This window comes from Rhynchophorus ferrugineus, unplaced genomic scaffold, assembly GCF_030347505.1.
Source record: "Rhynchophorus ferrugineus isolate W39M unplaced genomic scaffold, kcgeb_rfMv2 rfM10, whole genome shotgun sequence".
Classification (NCBI taxonomy): Eukaryota; Metazoa; Arthropoda; class Insecta; order Coleoptera; family Curculionidae; genus Rhynchophorus; species Rhynchophorus ferrugineus.
This window is the reverse complement of record NW_027472589.1, coordinates 537952-565164: the sequence shown is the minus strand read 5'-3', so window position 1 is coordinate 565164 and position 27213 is coordinate 537952. Positions and strand designations below refer to the sequence as shown.

At 32.6% G+C, this 27213-nt stretch overlaps 1 protein-coding gene and 1 long non-coding RNA gene across 7 annotated transcripts in view; one reads left to right on the top strand and one right to left on the bottom strand.

Annotated features, from left to right (window-relative positions):
* The window catches only part of LOC143204315 (uncharacterized), a 45054-nt gene that overhangs the window by 2443 nt on the left and 15398 nt on the right, over positions 1-27213 (top strand). Inside the window, exon 1 of one of the 2 annotated variants that reach the window (XR_013007558.1) lies at positions 146-261. The exons of the other annotated variant lie outside the window; for it this stretch is intronic. This is a non-coding gene — a long non-coding RNA (uncharacterized LOC143204315). Of the gene's footprint in view, positions 1-145; positions 262-27213 lie in introns of those variants that run through there. 2 annotated transcript variants of the gene reach the window in all.
* The window catches only part of Blot (bloated tubules), a 35275-nt gene continuing 8449 nt past the window's right edge, over positions 388-27213 (bottom strand). The window contains exons 1-14 of one of the 5 annotated variants that reach the window (XM_076416846.1): positions 25717-25829; positions 20328-20509; positions 20117-20276; positions 5907-6150; positions 5708-5853; positions 5605-5648; positions 5451-5543; positions 3955-4120; positions 3796-3899; positions 3511-3742; positions 3226-3451; positions 2899-3164; positions 865-1264; positions 388-809 (exon numbers count right to left, since the gene is read on the bottom strand). In XM_076416846.1, the coding sequence (XP_076272961.1) occupies positions 526-809; positions 865-1264; positions 2899-3164; positions 3226-3451; positions 3511-3742; positions 3796-3899; positions 3955-4120; positions 5451-5543; positions 5605-5648; positions 5708-5853; positions 5907-6150; positions 20117-20276; positions 20328-20509; positions 25717-25740 (2571 nt within the window). In that variant the 5' untranslated portion in view covers positions 25741-25829 and the 3' untranslated portion in view covers positions 388-525. Of the gene's footprint in view, positions 810-864; positions 1265-2898; positions 3165-3225; positions 3452-3510; positions 3743-3795; positions 3900-3954; positions 4121-5450; positions 5544-5604; positions 5649-5707; positions 5854-5906; positions 6151-15312; positions 15614-17160; positions 17368-20116; positions 20277-20327; positions 20510-25716; positions 25830-27213 lie in introns of those variants that run through there. The other 4 variants (XM_076416843.1, XM_076416845.1, XM_076416848.1 and 1 more) reach the window with 4 other exon arrangements.

The following is a 27213-nucleotide window of genomic DNA, read 5'->3' as shown; positions in this document are numbered from 1 at the left end:
TTTTCCTTAAGGCGGCCTTGCAAAAAACACATTATCGGTTGTCATAGAAACCGACATGTTTTATTCCGTCATTTTTTGTTTTGTTCGCCGTTAATAAGTCGCCGAAAAAGCTTGTAAAAATGTATTCGGTTATAATCAATTTTAAATTTTGTGTTCCGTGATTCTTCCCACTAGTTTTTTATTGTGGGAGTACGGATAGTGTTCTCTGAGCATAGTTAAAATGTTTTCTGCGCTGTGTGTATTTTGTATTCAGACACTTCGGTAAGAATACATTAATTAATTTGCTTTTATTTTATGGTTTTGCTATTATTAATATACTTGCTGATTTGATGTTGATTGAGACTTGGTGTTTATCACGTTATATATTATTAATTAAGAGACAAAACATCAATAAGAAAATAAAAACAACTTTATTTACATAATAATATAAAAGTATTTTAGTATAATTTAATATATTTGGTGATATTTTGGTGTGGTCCTACAATATCATGGTTAAAATAAGTTTTTCAACTATTCCCTTCGCACCTACAACTCAGTCACTTCGTCCACACCGTATTTTCTATAACACACGTGTCCGATATCGCCTCCTTCGATCACGTAAGGTCCTTTGTTCCGGAAGGTCCCGTAACCTTCGGAGGTTTCGTCCTCCAGATACTTATCGGCGATTTTTCCTGGGAAAGTATGCCGGATATTATCGGTGCTTTCTTGTCCTGTGGTGAAGGGATATGTATTTCGGTTCGTCGGTTTTGTTTTGTGATTTTCCTGCCCATTCGCGTTGTTTTTCTCCAGCGAATCCACCAGAGAAGCTTCTGGAACATCAACCGTGTGTTATCGATTGATTGTTAGAGTTAAAATCAGAATTACCTGGCTCAGTTGGAGGCTCGTTATGGTGTTTCATATTCCCTAAAGCTTCGCTGCTGATGTAGTACAACTGATCGTAGTTACCTCCGTTATTTAAGTGGGTACTGTTCCGAGGCGTGTTGTTTCGATGACTCGACTTCGGTCTGCTTATTGTGCTAGGACTGTTGGTGCTGTGTGTATCCGTTTGGACGTAGGCCCCGTGCACGGACATCGCCGACAGCTCGCTCGCCTCCTTCTTGGCTCGTTTCTTGATGGTTTTCGTGTAGTCCTTTGTACCCCTGCGTTTCAGGGTGAAATCGCGCTCGCCCGACAGGCTCTTGGTGTTCCACTGGACCCAGTTGTGTCTCAGCATCGGGTCCTTGGGTCCCCAGTTGTGAGACGGCTCCAGAGATGCTTTCAGTTTCTGAAATAGAGGGAGAACGAACGTATGTCAGAGTGGCGAAGGTTGCGGGGTAATATAAGGTTCCTATTAATCATATAAGGTTGGGGAAAAAGTTATTACGGTATTTCCTCATATGAAAAATAGAGTAGAGGCTCATAAAAAGCTGTGTGCTGTTAGAATTCGGGTTCGGCTGGGAAATTTCGATGGTAAATGTGTGAAAACTATACAATTTTTTAAAATAAATATAGCACATAAAGAGCAATATATACACCAAAGGCAGTGAATGGGGAATTTTAATGTATCCACCATATAGTACAGAATTGTATTCCTGCGATTTTAATTTATCTTTAAATGTATCCAGTTTTCTGACGAATGAACGCTTCAATATATCCAGTGAATATTTGAATGAGCTTTTAAGACCTAATATTTTTATTATCACGGAAATACATTACTTTTAATACTAAAAATAAATACTAGTAATACAACTATCGACTGTTTAGTAATTAACTACTTTTTACTATCGAATGTTTCAGTCGTTATTTTCGGTCTGACTGATTTTACTACTTTTTACTATCGAGTGTTTCAGTCGTGTACACAAAACATTGAAAATTCTCTATATTTTGTGGTCGTTACTATTTTCTGTTACTATTTTCGGACCTACTAGTTTTATTCGACCGATTTTTAACGTTCTGGCTTTTTCGTTCTAGCCGCGATCGTGAAAAATAATGTGCCGAATTAATGATTTATGCATATTATATATGGTTTTGGTTGCAGTTCGATTGTAAATAACTGTATATGGTACAATAATATAGCAGTGTTTTGGAACTCTATTTGTAAAGATTATTTATTAATGAAATAAGGAAAACAGAACATTTTGATTGATAAATATAAATATATTGTTATTGCATTTATGTTATTTTGGCAACTCTTGGGCCTTTTTTATTGAGTTTTTCGATTTTCTAGGTCTCTCGATGTTTGTTCAAGCCTTTTGAATGTTAAAACTTATTTCATTCAAGTTTCGAGGAATAACAATATTCCTAAAAATAAAATTATTATTGTATTTAAAAGGGCGCGATGGTCAAATAGTTAATAAAGATTGATTGAGATACGATACAAATGTTTAGTGGTCATTACTCCATTCCTCTTTACAATCATGTCAAACATATAAAATATGAAAATAATTTTACGTCATTCAAAATGAAACCGTTATTTTGAAGGTAATAAATTACAGCAATTATCTCTTTCCTTTTCTTTCCCAATGAAATTTCGAAAAGGAATATGTATATATTCGTCTCACTTATCGCACGGTTGAAAAAAATTTAGTAAGCGCATGTTAGAATGAAATAGAAATAAACCTATTAACTATACATTTATTATATTATGTCATTGTTACTTTCCGAATATTAAAATACTATTAAATATATGTGGCATCATTATTCTATTTTTTCTTCACACTGCCACTTGTCAATTTAAATTTATTTAATATTAACTGATCTGTACTGTATAGAGAATCAAATAATTGTCTTGGTCTCTGAAAATGTGCATTTGACTGGAATAGTACCTATAATTTTCAATCGCCAGTTTTTTCACTATCGATTAGCTCGACTGTTTCAACTAATTTCAGTCGATAGTTCCCCACTCTAATAAATACGTACATCAAGGAGAGTGTATCCGTCTTGTTTTCGTGACACAAAGACTCCAATGGCAAATATAAAGATGAAGGCGGTGAGAACCAGTGCCCATCCAACGGCGTAGAGCCATACGGGATCCACCTTGAAGATTCCCTCCAAGGAGAGGGTGGCTAGGCCCCATACGAAGACCCCTGTAAGGAACAAGGGGGTCAGCCACCAAAGACACAGCCAGAATTTTGATAACAGCCTCCCCAGAATGAACTCGAAGTCGGATTGTAGACGTCCCGTGCCTGAAGTTGAAGAAGTAGCATTTTTACAAGCTGTAACTAATCAGATATTGTATACTAGTACCGTAAAAAGCTACAAAAGCGATAACCTCGATGACTACCGTGATCAGGATCAAGTTCCCGACTACGTAGTGATCGAGGAGGTGTACCAGATCGAAGTCGTACCGCAGCAACAGGAGACAGCTTAGGATGAAGCCGGAAAAGTTGAACAGTAAAGCCACGTGCCAGCGTTTCAATCGGAGACCGTCGTGACTGTAAATGGCCTTCAGCAAACTATAGGAGAGTGTCGCCTGGAACATATAGATCATTAATTTAACCTCCTGAAGCTAATAACTGCGGTGGTACGTACCATACTGATCAAACCAGAAGAGATGAAGAGCAAATATACGGCGGACATCCAAGCGATGAATTCGTCATCGTTCTTCAGCACGATCGCGTCGTAAATGGAGGCGAATAAGTGCACTTCCGCCACTTCCGAACCGGAAGTGATGGTATCGTTGACGTTACCAGTCAGGATGGTCATTATTATCACCGAGCCTGATCCAAAAATCAGATTGACGGTGATGTATCCGAAGGCAGTCCTGGATAAAATATAAATAACCCTCTGCTGCATTAGAATATGTCTGGTACTTACCAGAATGGGTTGACCTTGTTGTATATCGTCCCCGCGTTGGTGACGAACGATCCAAAACCGATACACGTCGAAAAAAAGATCTGAATAGTCGCAAAGTACCATATCTGGAAAGTAGGATGATCATTTGAGAACATATCTTTGGGAATTTTGACGACATACCTCGGCTTTACCCAGAAGACTCCAGTCAGCACCTTTAAAGAACAGTAGAGTCGAGATATTCACGTTCATCAGTATTGATTTGGTTGTCATGGCTGTATAGCAGGCAAGCACAGGGAAGAACAATATTATCAATGATTTCACGTAACTCCTGGTTCTTTTTATTGACCTAAAATATATATATTTTTTAGAACATCTTTTTGTTCTCAATCTTTATGCGAGTTTTCGATTTGCCGCCATTTTTATGGTAAAAAATGAGAATGAGCAAAGCGTTGTTCTAGTCAAAGTGACGCCCAGCTGGCATTCGGTTAACTTCGCCACTTTCCGTCTCATTTTGCGACATTGCCATTTACAAGCTATCGAAAGATTAGAGAGATAATATTGACAGAACAGGATGTGAGTACATATGTTGATGAAAATTGTAGCACATCTAGATTTGTATTATATCTCATAGCATAATATATCTTATATTATGCATATATATATATATATATATATATATATATATATATATATATATATATATATATATATATATATATATATATATATATATAGTAAGTAGCTTTAGTTTCCCACTGTAATATTTATACATAGATATAGTTTTTTTAGAATATATTATTTCTTATAGAAAAAAATAGAATAGAAATTATTTCCAATTTAAATATTTTTATGAGAAGCCCTTGAGTATCAAAAAGTACTAATAAACTGCGAACTTAATGAAGTATTATCGGTTAGTTTTTGAATTCAAGAAAATATATTCTCTATATATTATATTCTTGAAATGTGCATATAATTTATAAGAACTGGCAACATGGCAGAATCACTATGAGCAGACACTCGTTATGTTGAAATATAAAAATGCATCCACTACGTTTCATTGTTTGGTCAGGATTTTGGGTTACGGACATCATAGAATCTTAGTTCTTCGAAATTGGGGATGGTTAAGAAATAAGAATATTAGGTAAGAATTGGTAAGAACCAATTCTGACAAAATAATCGAGTTCCACATATGGTGGCAATCTAGATCATAAAACAATGTCTGTTCTGTTAAATACCATCGGTATATCATACGAAACTACCCCCAAATATTTCGCTACGGCATTAGATGTCAAATTGAATTGGAAAGAACAAATTAAAAAGAGAGTAGTGTATCTGCAAATAAAATATACACGACTACATTGCCTTTTTGGACGAAAATCCAAAATGTTAACACACAATAAGACATTTTTTGATCAAGTATTCAAGCCAAGCCACAATTGTGAAGTAGATCCCGTTATAAGTATTCAAGACTTTCGGAAGACAATAAATTCGTACATTCGAAGAAGAAACCAAAATATTCACCTATTTTTTTGTAATATTTCGTAAATTGTAGAACACTCTTCTATACAATAAAATACGTACACATTTACATACATGCAATTAGTAATACGCGATAACTTAAAGTTATAACACATACAACCAGGCATACACATTCGTTAGAAAAATAAAAAACTTACATTAACGTAATGGTTAACCATATAAGAAATAAAGCAGCGGCAAATATACTGAAATAATAAGGATCGTCGAGTGGTCTCTTCAAGAACGTACTCCTGTGGGAATATATCGTATTTAAGTAAAAATAATAAACACATAATATATCGCATTTGGTACCTTAGACATTCCTGTCCGTTTTTGGCGGTTGCTGAATATCCAACCTGCAATAAATTCACCGTCTAACACCATCTGGTTTCTCTGGACTTTATCGTTTACTTACGCTGGTTATTACCACTCCATTGGCACAGTCGGTGAATGGAACAGGTCCTTTCAACACCCAGACGAGATATATTATGGCAAGACTCACGTAGAGAGGGTAATACAGGCTCAGAAAACAACCAGCTAACAATTTAACGTATCCTATACCTGCAACACCACGACAATCAGTGTGAGTGCCAACCTCCACCATCGCGGATTACCTTTAAAGAATGGCACAGCCCTCCAGCTCTTGATGAAGCCCTCCTGAGCCATCTGGCCCACGCCCAGCTCGAGAAACAGCAACGGCAGACCCAGTATCACAGTAAGAACGGCGTAGACCACCAAGAAGGGTAGTCCGCCGTGAATCAGCGCCATCTGCGGCAGCCTGTACATATTACCCAGCCCCATGGCCATCGACATCGTGCAAATGACAGTCGAGATGTGAAGGCACCATGTCTTACACGACTGAAATAGAAGAATAATGATTATATTGAGCGGATATACGGTTTGGTAAAGGGAGCTAGACCTGGAGAATCGGATGGATGAATGTCACGATGACAATGATGTGTTTATGTGGAGAATTTAAAAAGTTACATGAATAGTCTTGAGTTTGGTAGTCTATCAACAAAATTTTATTTATCAGGCCTATAAATTATGTCTAAAGGATTTAAAACAGATGGCGTTACCGTGTGTTAATCGCATCGGGTAAATTTTAATTTTACGTTGAAGCTGACGTTGATTACTGACTGGCTTCAGTTCTCAATATATATCGTTTCGTCGAAGCGTGAAGGTCACAGGTCAGGTTTTGAAAGTGGCTGAAGGTCATCCAATGCTGTATGAAGCTTATGGCAACCATGCCCTATCGATTTCAATATGTTTCTAGTGGTGATTTTGACACCGAAGACAAAGAGCGCTCGGGACAGCCAAATAGTACTATGAGCTGCTAAAACCTAATGAAACCATCAATGGGGATCGCTATCGACTAGAATTAATGCGTTTGAACCGAGCACTGCGCGAAAAATGGTCGGAACACGAGCAAAGACACAGCATTGTTATTCTTCAGCATGACAATGCTCGATCACATGTTGCAAAACTGATGAAAATATATTTGGAAACATTAAAAAGGGAAGTTCTACCTCGCCCGACGGATTATCCAGACCTTGCGCTTTGTGATTACTACTTGTTCCGACATATGAGTAGTGATCTGTCAGAGCAGTGCTTCATTTCTTATGAAGATGTCAAAAAATGGATCGATTCATATATAGCTTCAAAATATACATCGTTCTTTCGAGATGGAATTGGTAAATTGCCTGAAAAATGGGAAAAAGCAGCGACTATCGATGGACTCCATTCAAATAAAAAAAACATCCTTTAAAAATAATTGATAGACCTAATATATTCTAAGAAACTGATGTTACTGGACAATTTGGACCATAACCAATTAATCCTTTTACAATACATCTGGTGCTGATATAACTTTTGAGCGTCAATCAGAAATATAGCCCTAAAAACTCACGATATAATTCGAATGAGCTTATCTTAAAATTCAAGTATTCGTAAAAAATACAATTTTTGAAACATTAACAGTTGTCCTCTATTGATTTATTGAGCGTACTCTTAAACGACCTGAAGAATTTTTGGGAAATTGATGATCCACCCTACATTTCCGAAAAAACCACCAAGAATATACGTTTAGTTAACGTTTAATATCGTGAATCACAGGATCATAAATCTTGTGAGTAACTAATCCCCAGTCTATAGATAATATGACTGTAACCAGTTCTGAAATAATATCAAAATAATGGTTGTAAAGTTAAGATATTAAGCCGTTTAAACTGCACCTACACCTTCATTGCAATCATAGATCATCCAATCCTTCTAATACTGATGGATTTTGTTTACGTATTATTGGGGCAAGGTCTATGGCAACTGTTTCGTCATAACAGATAAGAATTGTTATATTATATACTTTAGGAACGAATTATTAAGTGTTTTTGGTCTCTCTATAAGTAATCCACGTGCATTAATTTGTACGAAGGTTTAGTTACGAGTATAGAAAATTGATTCATCGGTAAAAATTTTCATCTTAAATGACACATGAACTGGAAAGTCCCGGGCGTAACAAAGAAAAAGAGGAACACAATCATTCCAGCGCCACTCTAACATTTCAGTGCCACTTCTGTAGAACGATTTATCTTTTGCCTAAATTAGGCCTGTCAGTGATGGATTCATGTTTCATCCATTATTACATATCGACGCAAAAAATATCGGTTTGTTACGTTTAAACATTTCCAAACACTGCTCAGAATCATCAACACGTTCTTGTTTTTGGTCAACAGTGAGAAAACGCGGCACCCACTTGAAAAGAGCTTTTTCATAGTCAAATGCTCATGCAATATAAAACCAACACGTTATTTTGATATCTATATGACGTTAGCCGCAACCGACGCAATTTTCGATAATTCAAAACGATTTTGTGGATTTTTGTAAACGTTTTCCAGAAAACCAGTGTTACCTCCTCATTTGGACGAAATTGGCAAGCTGAGGAGATTAGAAGACCTTAGAGATTCTACCTTCACAGATTAAAAAAATAAATAATACAAAAACTATATAAATGAATAATAATGAAGTCAAATTACAGAAGAAAACCATAAAAACCGAGATAATCTGGAGCCTAATACGGACAATGTTTGTTTAAATTCTGATCAAAATGATAACAAGGCCAAATTAAATAATGGACAAGAACCGTCTAATTACAGTTGTTCTCTCTCTTCTCTGTTTCACTCTAGTTGTTGTGAAATGTTGTTTTTGCGAACTGTAGTACAGGAGAACAACGGTCAAACCTAGCGAAATATCGTAAAAATAATCAAAGCGTTGAAATATTCGTCTATTTCTATAGGTACTGATGACGAAATATCCCAAATATTTATCAAACTCGATACTTTATCACGTGATAATCAAAATAAGATGTGATAATAAATTATAGCGAGAATATTTCCCGATATCGTTTCGATTGTTTCATTTAATTTATAAATAAATATTTATATTATTTTCTCTACCAAAATTTTATGAGCATTGGAATTATGTAAATAGTGGATTTAAAACAAATAATTTTCGATGTTTACACGTTGTGCTTGTAGGATGTAATCAAATCTAGGAAAACCCTGGTATACTTTTAATAATTTAATATTTATATTCTTTTGATATATTTATTATGTCTATATTAGAATCAGGAACCAATTGTTACCAGAATCATCTTTTTGGAGGTGATTTTAGTGTTACTTTAGCATACTTATAATACTCAAAATATATGTATTTTGGACTGAAAGGATCTAGAATCCACGTTAAATTAATGTGGAATTAATAGCTTTAAAGATATCTGACTTAAACTGAAATCCACATAGTTTTTTGAAGACTTTTCACCGTATAGCTTAAGAACTAAAGGTGGTATATAAGTAATTATATTACAAATCGATCTAGCGTAAAATTCTTTATAATCTTTTAAATTCCTTATAATTTCACATGTTGGATAAAGATAAAGCTATTAAAATATATGTATTTTAGAATTTATAGCTTTAAAGAGACGTGACATAAACCGAAATGTACTGATTTTTTCGCAATTACACATTTCACTCTATAACCCAAAAAGAATATGCGGCATACAAAATAATATGATACCATTCGTTTCAGCGTAAAATTCTTTATAACGCCTGTAATTTTCATTAATCTACTATTATCTGAAAGCAAAGGGCAGCAAAACGCTTGAAAATGACCAAAAATAGCAAATTTTCACAACTATATATATGGAAAATTGCTAAAAAAAGTTCACCTCTCAGATAAAGATAAAACTCTCGTAATATATGTATTTTGGGATGAATAGAATGAAAATCTATGTTAAATTGCTTCAGAATTTGTTGGTTTAAATATATGTGACATAAAATGAGACCTACTAATTTTTTAACAATAATTTTTCATTATATAACTTAAAAATTAAAGACGATATATAGGTTAATATAGTACCATACGATTCAGCGTAAAATTCTTTATAACGCCTGTAATTTTCATTAATCTATCATTATCTGAAAATAAACGGCAGCGAAAAGATTGAAAATGACAAAAAATAGCAAATTTTCACGACTATATGTATGGAAAAAGTGTCAAAATGTTTCACCTCTCAGATAAAGACAAGACTCTCAAAATATATGTATTTTGGGATGAAAAGAACGAAAATCTATGTTAAATTGCTTCAGAATTTGTTGGTTTAAATATATGTGACATAAAATGAGACCCACAAATTTTTTAACAATACTTTTTCATTATATAACTTAAAAATTAAAGACGATATATAGGTTAATATAGTACCATACGATTCAGCGTAAAATTCTTTATAACGCCTGTAATTTTCATTAATCTATCATTATCTGAAAATAAACGGCAGCGAAAAGATTGAAAATGACAAAAAATAGCAAATTTTCACGACTATATGTATGGAAAAAGTGTCAAAATGTTTCACCTCTCAGATAAAGACAAAACTCTCAAAATATATATATTTTGGGACGAAAAGAACGAAAATCTATGTTAAATTGCTGCAGAATTTGTTGGTTTAAATATATGTGACATAAAATGAGACTCACTAATTTTTTAACAATAATTTTTCATTATATAACTTAAAAATTAAAGACGATATATAGGTTAATATAGTACCATACGATTCAGCGTAAAATTCTTTATAACGCCTGTAATTTTCATTAATCTATCATTATCTGAAAATAAACGGCAGCGAAAAGATTGAAAATGACAAAAAATAGCAAATTTTCACGACTATATGTATGGAAAAAGTGTCAAAATGTTTCACCTCTCAGATAAAGACAAAACTCTCAAAATATATATATTTTGGGACGAGAAGAACGAAAATCTATGTTAAATTGCTGCAGAATTTGTTGGTTTAAATATATGTGACATAAAATGAGACCCACTAATTTTTTAACAATAATTTTTCGTTATATAACTTAAAAATTAAAGACGATATATAGGTTAATATAGTACCATACGATTCAGCGTAAAATTCTTTATAACGCCTGTAATTTTCATTAATCTATCATTATCTGAAAATAAACGGCAGCGAAAAGATTGAAAATGACAAAAAATAGCAAATTTTCACGACTATATGTATGGAAAAAGTGTCAAAATGTTTCACCTCTCAGATAAAGACAAAACTCTCAAAATATATATATTTTGGGACGAAAAGAACGAAAATCTATGTTAAATTGCTGCAGAATTTGTTGGTTTAAATATATGTGACATAAAATGAGACCCACTAATTTTTTAACAATACTTTTTCATTATATAACTTAAAAATTAAAGACGATATATAGGTTAATATAGTACCATACGATTCAGCGTAAAATTCTTTATAACGCCTGTAATTTTCATTAATCTATCATTATCTGAAAATAAACGGCAGCGAAAAGATTGAAAATGACAAAAAATAGCAAATTTTCACGACTATATGTATGGAAAAAGTGTCAAAATGTTTCACCTCTCAGATAAAGACAAAACTCTCAAAATATATATATTTTGGGACGAAAAGAACGAAAATCTATGTTAAATTGCTGCAGAATTTGTTGGTTTAAATATATGTGACATAAAATGAGACCCACTAATTTTTTAACAATAATTTTTCGTTATATAACTTAAAAATTAAAGACGATATATAGGTTAATATAGTACCATACGATTCAGCGTAAAATTCTTTATAACGCCTGTAATTTTCATTAATCTATCATTATCTGAAAATAAACGGCAGCGAAAAGATTGAAAATGACAAAAAATAGCAAATTTTCACGACTATATGTATGGAAAAAGTGTCAAAATATTTCACCTCTCAGATAAAGACAAAACTCTCAAAATATATATATTTTGGGACGAAAAGAACGAAAATCTATGTTAAATTGCTGCAGAATTTGTTGGTTTAAATATATGTGACATAAAATGAGACCCACTAATTTTTTAACAATAATTTTTCATTATATAACTTAAAAATTAAAGACGATATATAGGTTAATATAGTACCATACGATTCAGCGTAAAATTCTTTATAACGCCTGTAATTTTCATTAATCTATCATTATCTGAAAATAAACGGCAGCGAAAAGATTGAAAATGACAAAAAATAGCAAATTTTCACGACTATATGTATGGAAAAAGTGTCAAAATGTTTCACCTCTCAGATAAAGACAAACCTCTCAAAATATATATATTTTGGGACGAAAAGAACGAAAATCTATGTTAAATTGCTGCAGAATTTGTTGGTTTAAATATATGTGACATAAAATGAGACCCACTAATTTTTTAACAATAATTTTTCATTATATAACTTAAAAATTAAAGACGATATATAGGTTAATATAGTACCATACGATTCAGCGTAAAATTCTTTATAACGCCTGTAATTTTCATTAATCTATCATTATCTGAAAGCAAACGGCAGCAAAAAGATTATCTACACGGCTTGATATAAACTATTAGAGATAAAGGTAAAAATAAAAAGATATTTTATCTACACGGCTTGATATAAAATATCTTCCCAGTATCATTGCCCTAGTTACAGGACAACGTTTGTAACACATTCTGAGAAAATGTCTCTTTCTAGAGGAACTGAGTTTCAGAAGATCAGTTTTATTGTCTTATCAGGCTTAGCTCATAAAAAGAAAGACCCACTGATCTTTGTGTGCTTTCTCTAGTTCCTTTTATTGCTGATTGTTTGTTCTATGGGTCGTGATTTTTAAATTCTATGTATAAAAATACGTCTCTACGATTTACTGAATTAATCTGCCTAACAATGATGTTGGGTAGATTCCCTAAAAGCGAAAGAGTTACATACATGCTCACTCTTTCTCAATCTTTCTTCTTTATTCATATTTTAATAACGTTTTGTATAATATATTAAAAAATCTAAGACTTGCTCGGTTTTATTCGCCATTTACATAAGTTTGATACTAGTAATACAAAATATATCAAGTAGGTTTGGAAAAAAGCAAAATGATTATATCTGGTTAGTAAGGGGATCCTGCTTAATCATCACAAAGATATACGTAAGACACAATACAAATGTGACTCTAATCCATCAATACAAAGCGTGATTAAAACTTGATTAGGAAGTTATGCAATATTCCGTATGTATAGCTATGCCGAATGATGGCGACAATATGCGAAATGAAGTTTCCTTAAAAATACTAGATATATTACGAAGCATTTAACTTATTAGTCTCTTCTGTATGTTATAATTGATTCTCTAGGTGTTCTTTATTTAATTTACTTAAAATTATTCACCCGTAATTCGTAACCAGCACTAAAAATAGCATAGAAAACAAGCGTACACAGCATGAAACTTTAATAAAGCACGATGGCGATTGTTTTCGCAACATGCCGGTTTAATTAAAATCGATATATCTTTGAAAGTGCGATGATTAATTCAAAATTACCAAACTGAACACAATACCACATAAAATGAGTGTAGATTTTAATACTAATAGGAATTCCACTAATCACTCGATGATACAATCATTCTGTTCTATATATTTTTAATGACGTAGTGGGTAAACTTTAAGAGAAACAAATTTGAATCGCAGATAAGTTATTATTTTCGACGAAGAATGCTTTTATTTCTCAACATAATACCATTCTAACTCATCAATACAAGGTTCAAACTAAAATAGGCGTTTGCTTCAACGATAACCTCTTTATTCTATTCAAATTGTTTACCACCCAGCTATTTCTTCAGGTTTGGAGACAGGATATAGTCGCTGGGAGCTAAATCTGGAGAATATACTGGATAGGGCAGGATTTTGCATCCCGATTTGTGGATTTTCGCCATGGCATGCACGTCCTTGCTGTTAATGTCTGTTAAACACAAACTAAAAACTCGTCTTGCTCAATAGAAGTAAAATATTGATAAAACTGAGTGTTAAGTATCAAAATATAAAGGAATATTTAGTATATGTATCACTACATAGTATAAAACAAAGTCGCCTTTTCTGTCCCTATATCCCTATGTGCGCTTAAATCTTTAAAACTACGCAACGGATTTTGATGCGGTTTTTTTCAATAGATAGAGTGATTCAAGAGGAAGGTTTATATGTATAATACATGCATAATTTACTTAAGCAAAATTGCTAATTTTAGAGGTTTCTAACGTGATGTCGTAAATTAACCTATTTTTTAAGGCTTATTTAGCAATTAGCAAGTTAGATCAAATTAATGTACTACAGTATTGTACACCATAAAAAGGTCTACAAAAGAGTCCGCGATGGTATATGTTTATCTTTTAGGGATAACCCACATTAACCATTTTTATTGTTTACTTTTTACGTGAGAAAATGGCTTATTTACGAAGCTATTTTAAGCAATACGGCATTAATCCTTATCGAATTAAGTACCTTAAATACAGTGTGCAATTAATATAGATCAATATGGTTCCTTACAGCATGTAAATTAAACAAATATTTTCGGAGATATTACAAATTTAAAATTTGCGTTTAAAAATGTGTAATGTAATAAAAATTGTATGAATTTAGATATTCCAAAGATAGCAGGAAATCTTCATAGTAAGTATAGGGGAAGAGGAATTGTTTTACTCCAAATTTAATGCGTGCAGGCCAAGGGCAGTAATGAATGAATCAAAAATACTGGATCGATTTTAATCATGTTTTCATTGAGTGACATAGGCATATATATTTTATGCCCCTGCAAAGTCGGAGCGGGCCGCTATATTTTTATATACAACGTTCATATTTTTTCTGTAGTGTATTTAATTTAGTATCAGCATTGCACCCGTGCGAAGCCGGGGTGGGTCGCTAGTAAAGTATATACTAGAGTTCGACATGATCATACAACACAATCATACATATTATATATTTTATTAATACAAACAAAATATTGATAAAATCTACACAAATATATATATATATATATATATATATATATATATATATATATATATATATATAATTCAAAATGATATGCAATATTCGGAAATATAACATAAAAAAACAATATTATCAAAATAGCATATAAAGGGAGAACAACAACAAATCAAAATGATACAACAGTGTTACAATGAAAATCTCAATACTAGTAGTTCAACATATACAAGGAAATCTACCAGTGAAAACGAAGAACTTCAATACGAAGAACGTGATAAATGAACATACAGTTCAAAACTGTACACAATATGTTCAGCAACATAGGAAATTCACTATTCTGAATTTGTATTTTTGATATACAATATCGTTACGTGTCTTGTAATCAAAATAAATTAATAATTAAGGCATTAAATTTTGGCATTATATATCAATCTGTTGAAATAATGCCAAAAAAGACTGCATACTATAAAAATATGATACTTTAGTGGATGTTTCTCTTTAGTAGACTCGTTGTAATGTAGTTGTATTATTAATTTACACGTGTTGCAAAGTGGCCAAACATTTAGAGGTGTTGGATAAGATGTTCTATCGAAGAAGAGACGAAAACTCACAATCGATCTTCTCTTTGATTCTATCCATCGACACTTTGTTATCGTAAAATTATGATTACAGTGATAATGGTGGAGAGATTTGATTCTCTTACTTTACGTAGTCGAAAATAATCTCCACCGAACCATCTCCTCCTTAGAAAGTTCTTCAGGACTTGGGGCCAGCTGTCCAAGGATTCGCAGCGTCGCAGATAGGCCTGAGAACGGTACCGCAGCGTGACGAAACGTTGATAGTCCGCGTGGTACACCCCGCGGTGACCTTCCGCATCACTCGCGCGCATCCTGACCGCGTTCTACGGGCGCCATCTTCAACGAAAACCGGAAACAGCGCGGCACTTCCGCGTCGTCGGACGTACCGCTCGTTACTGACCAGGTTATATTTTATTAGGCGAATTTGGACTGCCGGCTGATCGTCGGAGTGTGAAAAAAACACACATACACACATAAAGAGCCAGATGTCCGCGTTTTCGTTGGATTTTGTGTTGGGTAAACGGGCAGTAGGCGGTGCTGGGGACGACAGCGACATCTGGTCGGGTGCAGCGAGGCATAATTGGGCAGAGAGTGAGAGAGATTGTTTTGCAATTGAGGCTGGCCAAGCGTGCGGACCGTGTAATTATCAGTCGCCAAGAAAGGCGGGTTTTCTTTCTATCATTCTTGTTAAGTGGACCGATCCGACATGGATTTCTTGCATTAGCAGGCAACATAATCGAATTATACTCGGACTAATATCGGATTGAATTAACGTAAACTAAATCAGGTCAGTTTTACAGCAAATCATTCAGGAAAAATCAGACAAACTTTGGTAAATTTGAAAAAAGATCACGGTCAATGACATTATCCATATTCGTATTAATTGAAATGTGTACTAACAAGACTATAGTTCCAATAATAATTCTCAAGATATGGACATTACAGTTCACATTGATGTACAATACGTTCATTTTTGTTAAAATAGCAATAGCAAAACCTATTAAAATAAAGGGACCAAAATATATAATTCTAAAGTACTCCAAGAACTATTTAATAAGATACTAGAGTTCGATATACAACACAATGCTGTATATTTTACTACTAGCAACAAAATATTGATAAAATCTACAGTGTTATATTTCCAGATATATACACTTCAAGATCATATACAATACTCAAAGAACATAAGAAATACAATATTGTGAATGTCAAAATATATAGAGAGAGGCCAAGAGATCAGAATGATATGTCAACTATGTCACAATAAAAATCCTAATACCACTAATTCAATATATAAAGAGGAATTTACCAGTGAATATGATATTGATGAACATACAGTTCAAAACCATATATAATATATTTAGATATACAATATTGTTAGATATTTTGTAAGAAATATAAGGATTATAATATATAAATAAAAATTAATATTGGAAGTATTAAGTTATGTACAATAATTGAAAAATATAGAAAATTCAGTGTTGTGAAGATGAAAATAGGGAAAGCGTTCTCATAATGATATACAACATAGTTACATCTTGTATCAATAGCAAATAAAAATATTAATGGAAATCTCAGATTACTGGTGAAATATATAACTTCTAGGTTATGCACAATACTTGAAAAACACAGTAAAATCAGTTTTATAAAAGTCAAAATGTGGAGAGGAATCTACAGTTTGAAATGATATACATCATCATCATCATATGTCGTATAATAAGAGCAAGAATTGATATGGAATAACAATATTAGTTATTGAAAAAATTTGCAAGCAGGTTAAAATAACATACTATATACGACCCGATCATATTTTTTGTATTAACAAAAGGAGAACATTAAATACATTTACTGTATTGTTTTTTAAATTCATATATTACCATATATCGTAATAATTAAAAACGATTTAATGAGACACATTATATTATTTGCTACGTTAAAGAAAATTAATTGTTTAAACAAAGACAAATTCAAACCTGCAGTATCATTCGTTTTATTCTTTTTCACCAACGCACTACACAATCGAACTGCCTACACATACACACAGCACAACTCCTTTAGAATTACGATACTATATCACGACTGTCATATTCACAAACACAAGCGAATTAATTAAGCATTCATAGCCCGAACGCACATTACGTTTCCTCTAACCTAATTATCTCGTCGTATTTAAGTACAATAAACCAAGTAAAAGATGGTAACAATTGATAAGTTATCTAAAATAAAAGAGATCATTGAACGATTGCTCCTGCATTTGTCTAAGGATTTATCTTTTAACCGATCTATTCTCGTAAAAACCAGTCAAAGGTTGTACGTGAATTTGTTTTTATTTTTTTGCGAATAAATTACCAATTATCTTCAAGTAAATCATCGTTATGTCACCGCAAAAACTATCGGGAGTAACTGCTGTTAACGAGGAAGCGAGAAAAGATATCGATGCGAGCCGGTGTAAAAGTTGGCGACACAATTTTGAAATTTGCACTTATATAATTAACATAATTTTTGTTGATGCAATATGGGTTGTAATAATTGTGTTTATATCGTAATAAACGACATACGGCGTCATAAACGTAATAGGACTACTATTTTTACATAACTATAATTTTGTAGTAGCTATAGCTCATAAAATGATCGTTAACTTTAACGAGATAATGTATATAACTGATTTTACACTTTATAATAATATGTAACACGGTTATGTATCATCATAACATTTATAAAAAAAAAGTATTGGGCGTAACAGGTCAATTGAAAAGTCTTCTGACACATAGATGGCACTACTAGAATTAAATCCATATGATTTTTAGTTAGCACTAGCCCTCAAAAGATGCGTGTATAAATTTGACAGTTGTCAGATCATTAGTTTGTGAATCATAGCATTTTGAGTGAAGCAACTTTGGTTATTGTGAAAAAAGTGAATAAAAAAAATTTCGCGTCATGATAAAATATTGCTTTTTGAAGGGAAAAAAATACAGTTAAAGTAAAAACTTGGCTTGATGCTGAGTTCCGGACACTGCTCAGGAAAATCAACCATCAAGGATTGGTATGCTAATTTTTGACGTGGAAAATGAGCACCGAAGACGGTGAACGCCGTGGACGCCCAAAAGAGGTTGTTCCCGATGAAAACATTTAAAAAATCCACAAAATTATTTTGAATGACTATAAATTGAAATTGAATGAAATAGCAGACGCTAAAGATATCAACTAAACGTGTATATCATATCATTCACGTATATTTGGGTATGAGAAAGCTTTGTGCAAAGTGGGTGCCTCGCGAGCTCACTTTAGACCAAAAACAATGACGAGTTGATGATGCTGAGCAGTATTTCAAGATGATCAAGTGTAATAAATCTGAGTTTTGCGTCGATATGTGACAATGAATGAAACATAGCTCCATCATTTCGCCCGCATTACATCAACCCGCTCCAAAGCGTGGAAAAACGCAAAAGTCGGCTGGCAAGTTTGTGGCGTCTGTATTTTAAGATGCGCATGGAATATTTTTCATTAACTACCTTGAAAAAGGAAGGACCATCAAGAAGCAACTTAATATACTTAAAGCAAAGTATATTACATAGTGTTATTGGACCGTTTGAAGAACGAAACCCTTTGAAATCCTGACCTACAACATGTACATATTAAATCTATACTGCGCTGCAGAATTAAATTCCATAAAACACGTTAATAATTAATTAATATCATAATATTTTTAGAAAAATAAATCTAGGTACAATAAAAAGCAACATTAATATTATTTTTGATATACAACGTGTGTCTGAGAAATTTATATTGCAGAATTTGCGATACTATACAATGTGAAAATAAAATCATTGAAAACCATAATAATTCTAGAACAAAAAATACGAAAAAGAAGAGAGGCATGTGTCAATATAACACGTACATATACAACATATACAAAATTTATATGAATAGTGTATAAGTATAGTGTTTAAGACAAAATTAATTAATATACGATATGTAAATGAAAATATCATTATAGTTGAAAATTTTTTCTATACATTATATAAAATAACATATACATAAAAAATAATCAACACCATCCTGATATACAACATATACATATAGAGTGCAGATTAAATCTCGAAAATCATTCAATAAAATAATATATATGTTATAAATAATACTGATTCTCAAAATTCCCTGAAGATAACTACAGATCGAAATGATGTACAACACATTAAAATCTTATATTAAATATGAAAATAAGCACCTTTACGGTATTGGTAATAACAATGCTTAAAGTGTTTTAGAATATCTATGGATCCATTTCCAATATTTTTCAGTCAAAATATAAAGTTTAAAATGATATACAATAGTAGTAAATATTTTTAATATAGAAATAATCGATTTTAAAATGCTGCAGATGATAAATAATCAAACTTGTACATGACATGAACAAAAATTTCCTTTTTGCTCAGTCTAGACAATCAAGTATTTTAAAATGATATACAACAAAAATACATTCTAACATCAAAGAACCTTTGAAACACTCCACTGTTATTTACTGAATTACAGAACGGACTCTGTACTAAATGTTAATTGATTTCGTTAATTAATCGTTTCCTTTTTTTATTATTTACCTCCTGATGCTGTGGTCTTTTCGGTTTTTAATGGTTGATGGTTTTTAAGTCGCATTTCAAACGCGACAAACAGGGAGCCAGGAAAAAACAATCGACGAGCAACAAAAGTTGGAACGACGTAATGAAATGATAATTTCGTTCGCGCTTGGTCGACCAACAACGAGTCAGCAGCAAGGCTGCTCGTTAGTATCGGTGGCATAAAACGGTGGATTCTTTTCATTCTCCAATTATTTAATGTAAATTTTCGTTTTTTACGTAATATACTCGGTTAGGTCTTGTTAATTAACTTGATAGTTTACCCGGCGATGAGTTTCTAGCCGGTGTTTCTTACCCTTTCTACTTTTTCCGTCACCAGTTTGACAGACGAGCCCATCTCGGTGGCGTCGATGTTGGAAGTCAGTTCGGACCCAGCAGACGTCGTCTTCAGCGACGCTGTGCTCATGGTTTGGTAATCGTAGTTTGAGGTCTTGGAGTTGCTGTCTTTACTGACACTGAAACGCCCTCTGTCAATACACCACATGTCTTGTCTCGTAGTAACTTACTTGAAAGCTGGTTGTATATAATATTCGTATTGAAAATCAGGCTCGAAGGCGAGATTGTCTACGCCTTCTGAGGGTGTGTCGATGGGTAAGTCGTTGTAGTTTTTGATCGCCCTCAAAGAGGGTGAATAATTGAGCAACTTCGGCTTGTACATAGGCTCTGTGATGTTCCATTTTTTGGCTATCTGAAAATAAAGAAATAGTCGATAAAAATCACTATTAATCAGAAGTTACATGAATTAAATTTACATCCGTGTTCAGGTTATTTATAATACATGAAAATATACAATTTAACATCGTTATGATATACACTGCTAGAAATAACATACTAAATTCAATATTGTGAATGTCAAACTGTAGTAGTTCAAAATAGTATACAATGCCATCATAATACCTGTATTAACATAGAATATAATCTATATTATCTTAAATCAAAAGTGGCCATTCGAATTGAGATTGAGGGAAAATTGACTACGTTCAATATCCCATGCTAAACTTTCTAATTCTTTATGGTCGTATCATCAATCAGAATAGAGCACGATACATGCAGTATAAAATGATATACAACCCTATCATATATCGTACATCTCCAGATATCTAAGGTACAGTTTAAAATTATATACAACATGATGATCTCTCGTATAATATCACCAGTTATATGTTATTTTCCATGATTAAATTGCGTGAGATGGTTTAAAGTGATATACAATGATACGCAATCATTTATTCCTCAGTATAACGTAGTTAGCCATAACTTATATTATTTGTAATGGTGTTAAAATTGATATACTATATTTCACTGAATACGGTTGAAGTTGAACTTGAAATAGTGTTCATGATAATAACTGTCAGAATACAGAATGACAATTTAAAATGTTATACAACACTAAATTTTGATATTATGATAGTTACTGACACAATACTGTTAGTTAAATCTTGATATTGTACATGAAAATAACTTTCATAATATAGGATATGTGTAATTTAAAATGATACAGCACTATCATATATTTTCCCTTATTTCAAACTAAATTTCGATATGATTTATGATAGTTACTGACAAAATATTGGGAGTTTTACTCCCAATAGTTTGATATTAAACTTTGATTTATAAACTTTGAGTTAAACTTTGATAATGAATAATATTATATTGATAATGATAATACATAATGAATAATATCTGACAGTATCAACTGTCAGCATATAGGATGACATGTGTAACTTGAAATTTTTGTATCATATATTGTCCCATATTTCAAACTAAATTTCGATATTATTTATATTTATATATATCATATATTATTTTCCTAGTATCATTTAGAGAAAAAACTAGCTGAAATACTACGAATAATTAATGTTAGTTGATCATTTTAACTAATACAACCGTGTTTCTCGACGAATCAGTGCAACTAATGCAAGGTGAAAGGCGTCTGGCGGGTTGCATAATCACCGGGTGACTTTTTCTGATATTAAAATGATCACGTCGATATAACGGAGGGGGCGCGGAAAGGCCGTTGTCGCACAAAATGGGAACGCGTTTGTTTTTTTGCTTCAATTTACGGGAGGACCTTGTACGAGTTACACATTTTTCCCTAGCCGATGGCCGATACGACAAAAAATCGGCCGTTATGTATATATTCGCGCATTTCGATTTACTGTAATATAACTGTGCGATCACGTTTTGCCTATTTGAGTAAAAGTCTAAAACGATTTTGAACAAATGAACGTGCCCGTCATGCTTAATTTACCTGCGACTGCGATTTAGTACGAGGTCTATTCGATAGAAACGGGCACAATGTCGTCAATGTCCTAAAAGCAATGACATTGACTGCTTCTTGAAGAAGAGTACTTCTGATTTGAACCACTTTTTCGGCAATACGCGACACAAAAATAACATGGAGAAAGGTTTGGAAAATATGGTGGACATCATCAGAATCCATGTTCTAGTTAATTTCTTTTTTTTTCAATAATTGTTATAAATCTATACAACTGGGTTAATAGGGATGAGAAAAGGGAATTCAATAGACTAAGATATTTATAAGTTGTATACTTCTGCAGTTAAAATTGTCGACAGTTAGCGGTAACTTCAACATAGAATACAGTATTAGTCCAAGAGCTATTAAGAACATTTGCTAATTGGTAGTAAAGATACGTCTGGAAATATAATTAAACAAATATCTTTGTTCATTACAAAGATATTGAACTAGAATTCACTGAAATGGCTAAATGGTATTATGGATTTGAAAACTGGAATAGACATACTTTGGTCGACTGTGCTGTATAGTTCGAAAAATAAGACAGGAAGTGATAATGAGTATGTGCAGGAAATTGAATGCTTATAGTCGAGAAGAAATATAGAGCTGTCCTCCAGGTTACAGACAGAGTTGACTCAATGATAAGGGTTTTGATAAATATGATGATGTAAATAACAGATTTTTCTCATTTTCAGAGTCCCTTCATTCAATTATTGTGTTACATGGTGAACTCTGAACTATAAATATTGTAATACATATAGTTGACTGGAGGAGAGCCATCTGGCGGTTAGGGTGGTCGTTGCATCAATGCATTCATGATGGTGCATGATCTTGATCATGCATTATTTTCTTATTCTGTAAACACTGCAATTGCAAAAGCAATTTGTCCTTATTAAATAAACAAGTTTATTATTTTACCAATTTGGAGATAATTTACGATCAAGCAACTTTTGTGTTCAAAAAAAAATTAATGTTGAAACATTTTTGGTCTATTTCTACCATAATGGTTAATTCTGGACCATAGTGCTAGATCTTATCTATAGTGATATCTCTTGGTAAAGTGACAATTTAGACTCATTTCTTACTGAACATGAACTACATTTGTACAACACAGATATTGAACAGTCCCGGTACTTTATCACCATGTAATTTAAATAAGTTCGGTTGCATATTACACTGGCGTCACCACCGTTCATTACCAATTGATGGACGACCTTATAATTAAGCCACCGTGGCCTTTGGAACTGTCCCTTGCAGTCCTTATTGGTTGAAAACAATGTACGATATATCTACGAAATTTCCCAGGCTACCTGACCGATATACATACACAAAACCTTGTTTCTTACAAACATAGTGCATGCTATTGTCCCATTCATCGTTAAAATCAATGGTTTTCCCTCAGAAAACAACCTCCGTAATCTGGCTGATATACTTGTACGTTTTCGAAGCAAGCCATGATGACTCGTTCGTCGAGGTCTTGGTGTAATGTATGCTGTCGTCATTTTATGTCAAAATAAAAGGGAAAATTGTCGATTGGTTCAATCGATGCTGAATCACAACTTTTTGCAGTCGATTTGCGACATAGGCGAAATGTTTTTTCGTAATTCCGCTTAGGGGAGACCACAAGGTCTGCTTTTGGATGAAGAAATACTGTCAAACATCAATGATTCCTACCTGCATACCGTCGTTTATGTCTACTGGTTTGGCGTAAAATGGTTTGATAGAAAAAATATTAAATCGAAAACATGTATTTCTTAATTTCTGTCTTGGAATTAGCTAAAGTTTCTAGGATGTTTTCAAGTTGATAAAAGTTTTTTTATTATGCCTTAATATCTAAAAAATAGGTGTTTTTCTAAATTAACTAAATGATATCTCAGAATGAGTTGACTAAATCATATTCTGTTACTATTAGCACGAGGTAAACACTAAAATTGCAATATTTAAATAATAATTTTAGGTATATTTGTAAAATTCTTGTTAAAAATTTTGTCAACCAAGGAATATTTATATTTTAGAAACTACGTAACTTTGCGAAAATATAATTTTTGATCATCGCGTACTGTATATACTGCTACTTTTGCTAGTATAACATATATTGATTTAAATCAAGCCTAAAAATAGCTAATTTTCATATATATCCAAATATTTAAAATTACTTGATCTAGTAAAACAAAATTGTCGTGCTATTAAGACTAAAGTTTTATATATGTCATGTTATTTTTATCAGTTTATCTTGATTTATATCAGGTTAATATGTATGAGCCTGAAGAAGGGCTAGAACTATCGTTTTTTTCGGAAATTAGCTAAGTAATGCCTCAGATAAGTCAGAATTTTCATATCTTATCACTATTGTTACGAGAAATACTATATATTTAAATGATTATATTTAAATAATAGCTTTTTACTTGTATGTGTAAAACATTATTAATATAGAAAAAAATATTGTTATCTATACTTAAAAATGATAAAATTTAATGACAATATTACATTAATCATATTATATTTCAAAAGCTGCTATTTTTATAGAATATATGTTAATTTAGTATAGTCTAATAGTTAAAAATCAACAATTTTTTTGAGTATATCTAAGGAAATACTTTACACGCATCACCATATACTTAAAATATATTATGTTGTCAATGTTATGACAAAAAAAGGTTAACATTATTATTTTTTAAAGTTATTAGACTTTATGTCCTCTAAACTGCTTGTTATAACAAAGAATCAACAATATATCGTAGAAATATCTAAAGAAATAGAGATATCAAGAGAACAACCACAATAAATTCGATATTTTATGAGGTGCAATTAAAAGATTCCGTTCTTACCGATAACAAACATTAAACAATTAATTCATCAATCCTGCGTAGTATGATCCATGGCCCGCTATGACTTATTTATAAAATGACAGGCTATTTTTATCTCTAGCTGCAAATTAAATGACCCTGAGTACATATAATACTCGCTGTAACTTTTTAGGCAACGATGATATCATGAATTTATCTTAAAAACAATAAAGAAAAAAGGTTTTGCATGATTCCTGAGTGGTTAAAAGCTTTTGGTTTGCGGTGGATTTGATGCCACTTCCTGTTTTGACGTTAACATGTAGCTAAGGAATAAGTTGTGAACACTCATAGCGAGACTTCCTTGTTTTTTTTTAAATATAGTTATAAAAAACTTATGATACTATAAATGTTGTATCGCGACACTGTAACTTTTCCCCAATCTTACATATCGACTATTAATTGGATTTAAAATAAAAATTCTTTTGAGTAATCTACAATAATAGAAACAATTGATATCTCGTTGATATTAAATTTCTCACAAGGTTGTTATTCCATTGTTGTGGATCGTACTTATTAGCCATATTAATTCATAGAATTCGGATTTAAGCCGATCTCATCGACTACATCGTCATAAATAACTTTATATATACCTAACCGATATACTTTCGTATCAAACTCGATATTATCATCGCCAATCGTAATTCTAGTCGATTCTTAGTCGTTTATAGGACACGTAATTTAATTATAAATGTCCATTATCCATATATCAAGCCTAACGCGATATCTGACTAGTTTGCGACAATTTCTTGATGCTAGGCCTAACCTTAATGCAATGGTACTCTCATCACTTACCTGACAGATTCTTCCAAGCACCATGAAAAGGGATACGAAAAACTGACACGTTAACACGAGGCATATAAAATGATAACTCCCTTTGCCCGGGAAATTGTTTTGCTCTATGTCCTGTGAATGCTTTATCTTATCTCCTTTTTCATTTTGATATGACGGGGAAACATCGATACAATGATTCACGAACTTTTTTCCTGTTTTGAATTGAATTGAATGAAAACTTTCTATGAAAACTATAGAGATATTTTAACAGAACGGTTTTATCGAACTTAGACACCTTGTTCAGTAAAATTGCATTCAGATTTCTTCAGAATAATTTAACCGAGTCAATTTAATATTCCTATGGATCTTCTGATCAAAATATGTGATTGTTTTAAAAATGATGGGGTTTTGAAATCGTTACTATATTGTTTTTTGAATACATTTCATGTAATTACTAAAAGCAAAAGCTATATATCAGGGGGAAAATTGGGGTTTTATTTATTATTAGCAGCGCGTACTTTCTCCTATTTCTTCGGCATCATACCACTCTGGAAGAATGTTTTATTTTATGGGATTATATTGTAATATGTGATGTGAGGTACTCCTCTGGAGTTTTTGATATATAAGAACCCTCAGTGTCGCTTTGTATCACCGTTCAACGGTTCGATTCGTTTTCGATTTTACCGTGATTCCTTCAACATTACATTCATTCAAACATTTGTTCCTCACTAAATTTTATTTTAGTGCTGGAACAATGATTTAAATTTCATTTCATTATTTCCAATTCATTTTTTTTTGTCCAAATTTTATTTCTTTCACATTCTTTTGAACTCTTAAAGATTTTTACATCACTGTTTAATCATCAGCGTCTCGGCTAAACAATTCTTTCGGCGCTATGTTTAAATCATAATGTCTTCCTTCGCTCGCCGTCTCCGTCATAATGGCAAACATTTTGATTTGAAAGACTTTGGGCAGCTTCGGTCGGATTACGTTGTTATTTGTTTTTTTCTAATGTAACGTAGCCACAGAGCAGCTCCAGAAGATAGGTACCGATTGCTGTCACCGTGGACTCATCATGTCTTTGCCGAGGTACCAGAATTGCCAACGTCTCGTCGTCGAACAATCGATCCTCCCACAGCGTCGATTACGGGAGTCCTGTCCGAAAAATAGCTTGTTTTCAACGTCGTCGATGGACCACATTCAAATGCCATAGCGACGATGAAGCAACGGTATCTGTAGGACCGGAAGATATCAACAGCCGTACCAGATCGCAACCGTACCAACCACAACCGTTTCGATGTATCATATGTTTCAAAGCCCTTTTCATGCAACACATTTTTTTTGGTATATCAGCATTTTGTATTTGATTTTTTTTCATACGTTTTTGTATTTTTATTTGTTCAAAATAATTGTATGTAAAATTCTGGCAGGGGAGTATTGTAGCGAGCTTGAGGCATGTCGAATTTTACATAGTGGAATAACGGTCTACAAAATACCCAGAAATATTATCCCAGATGT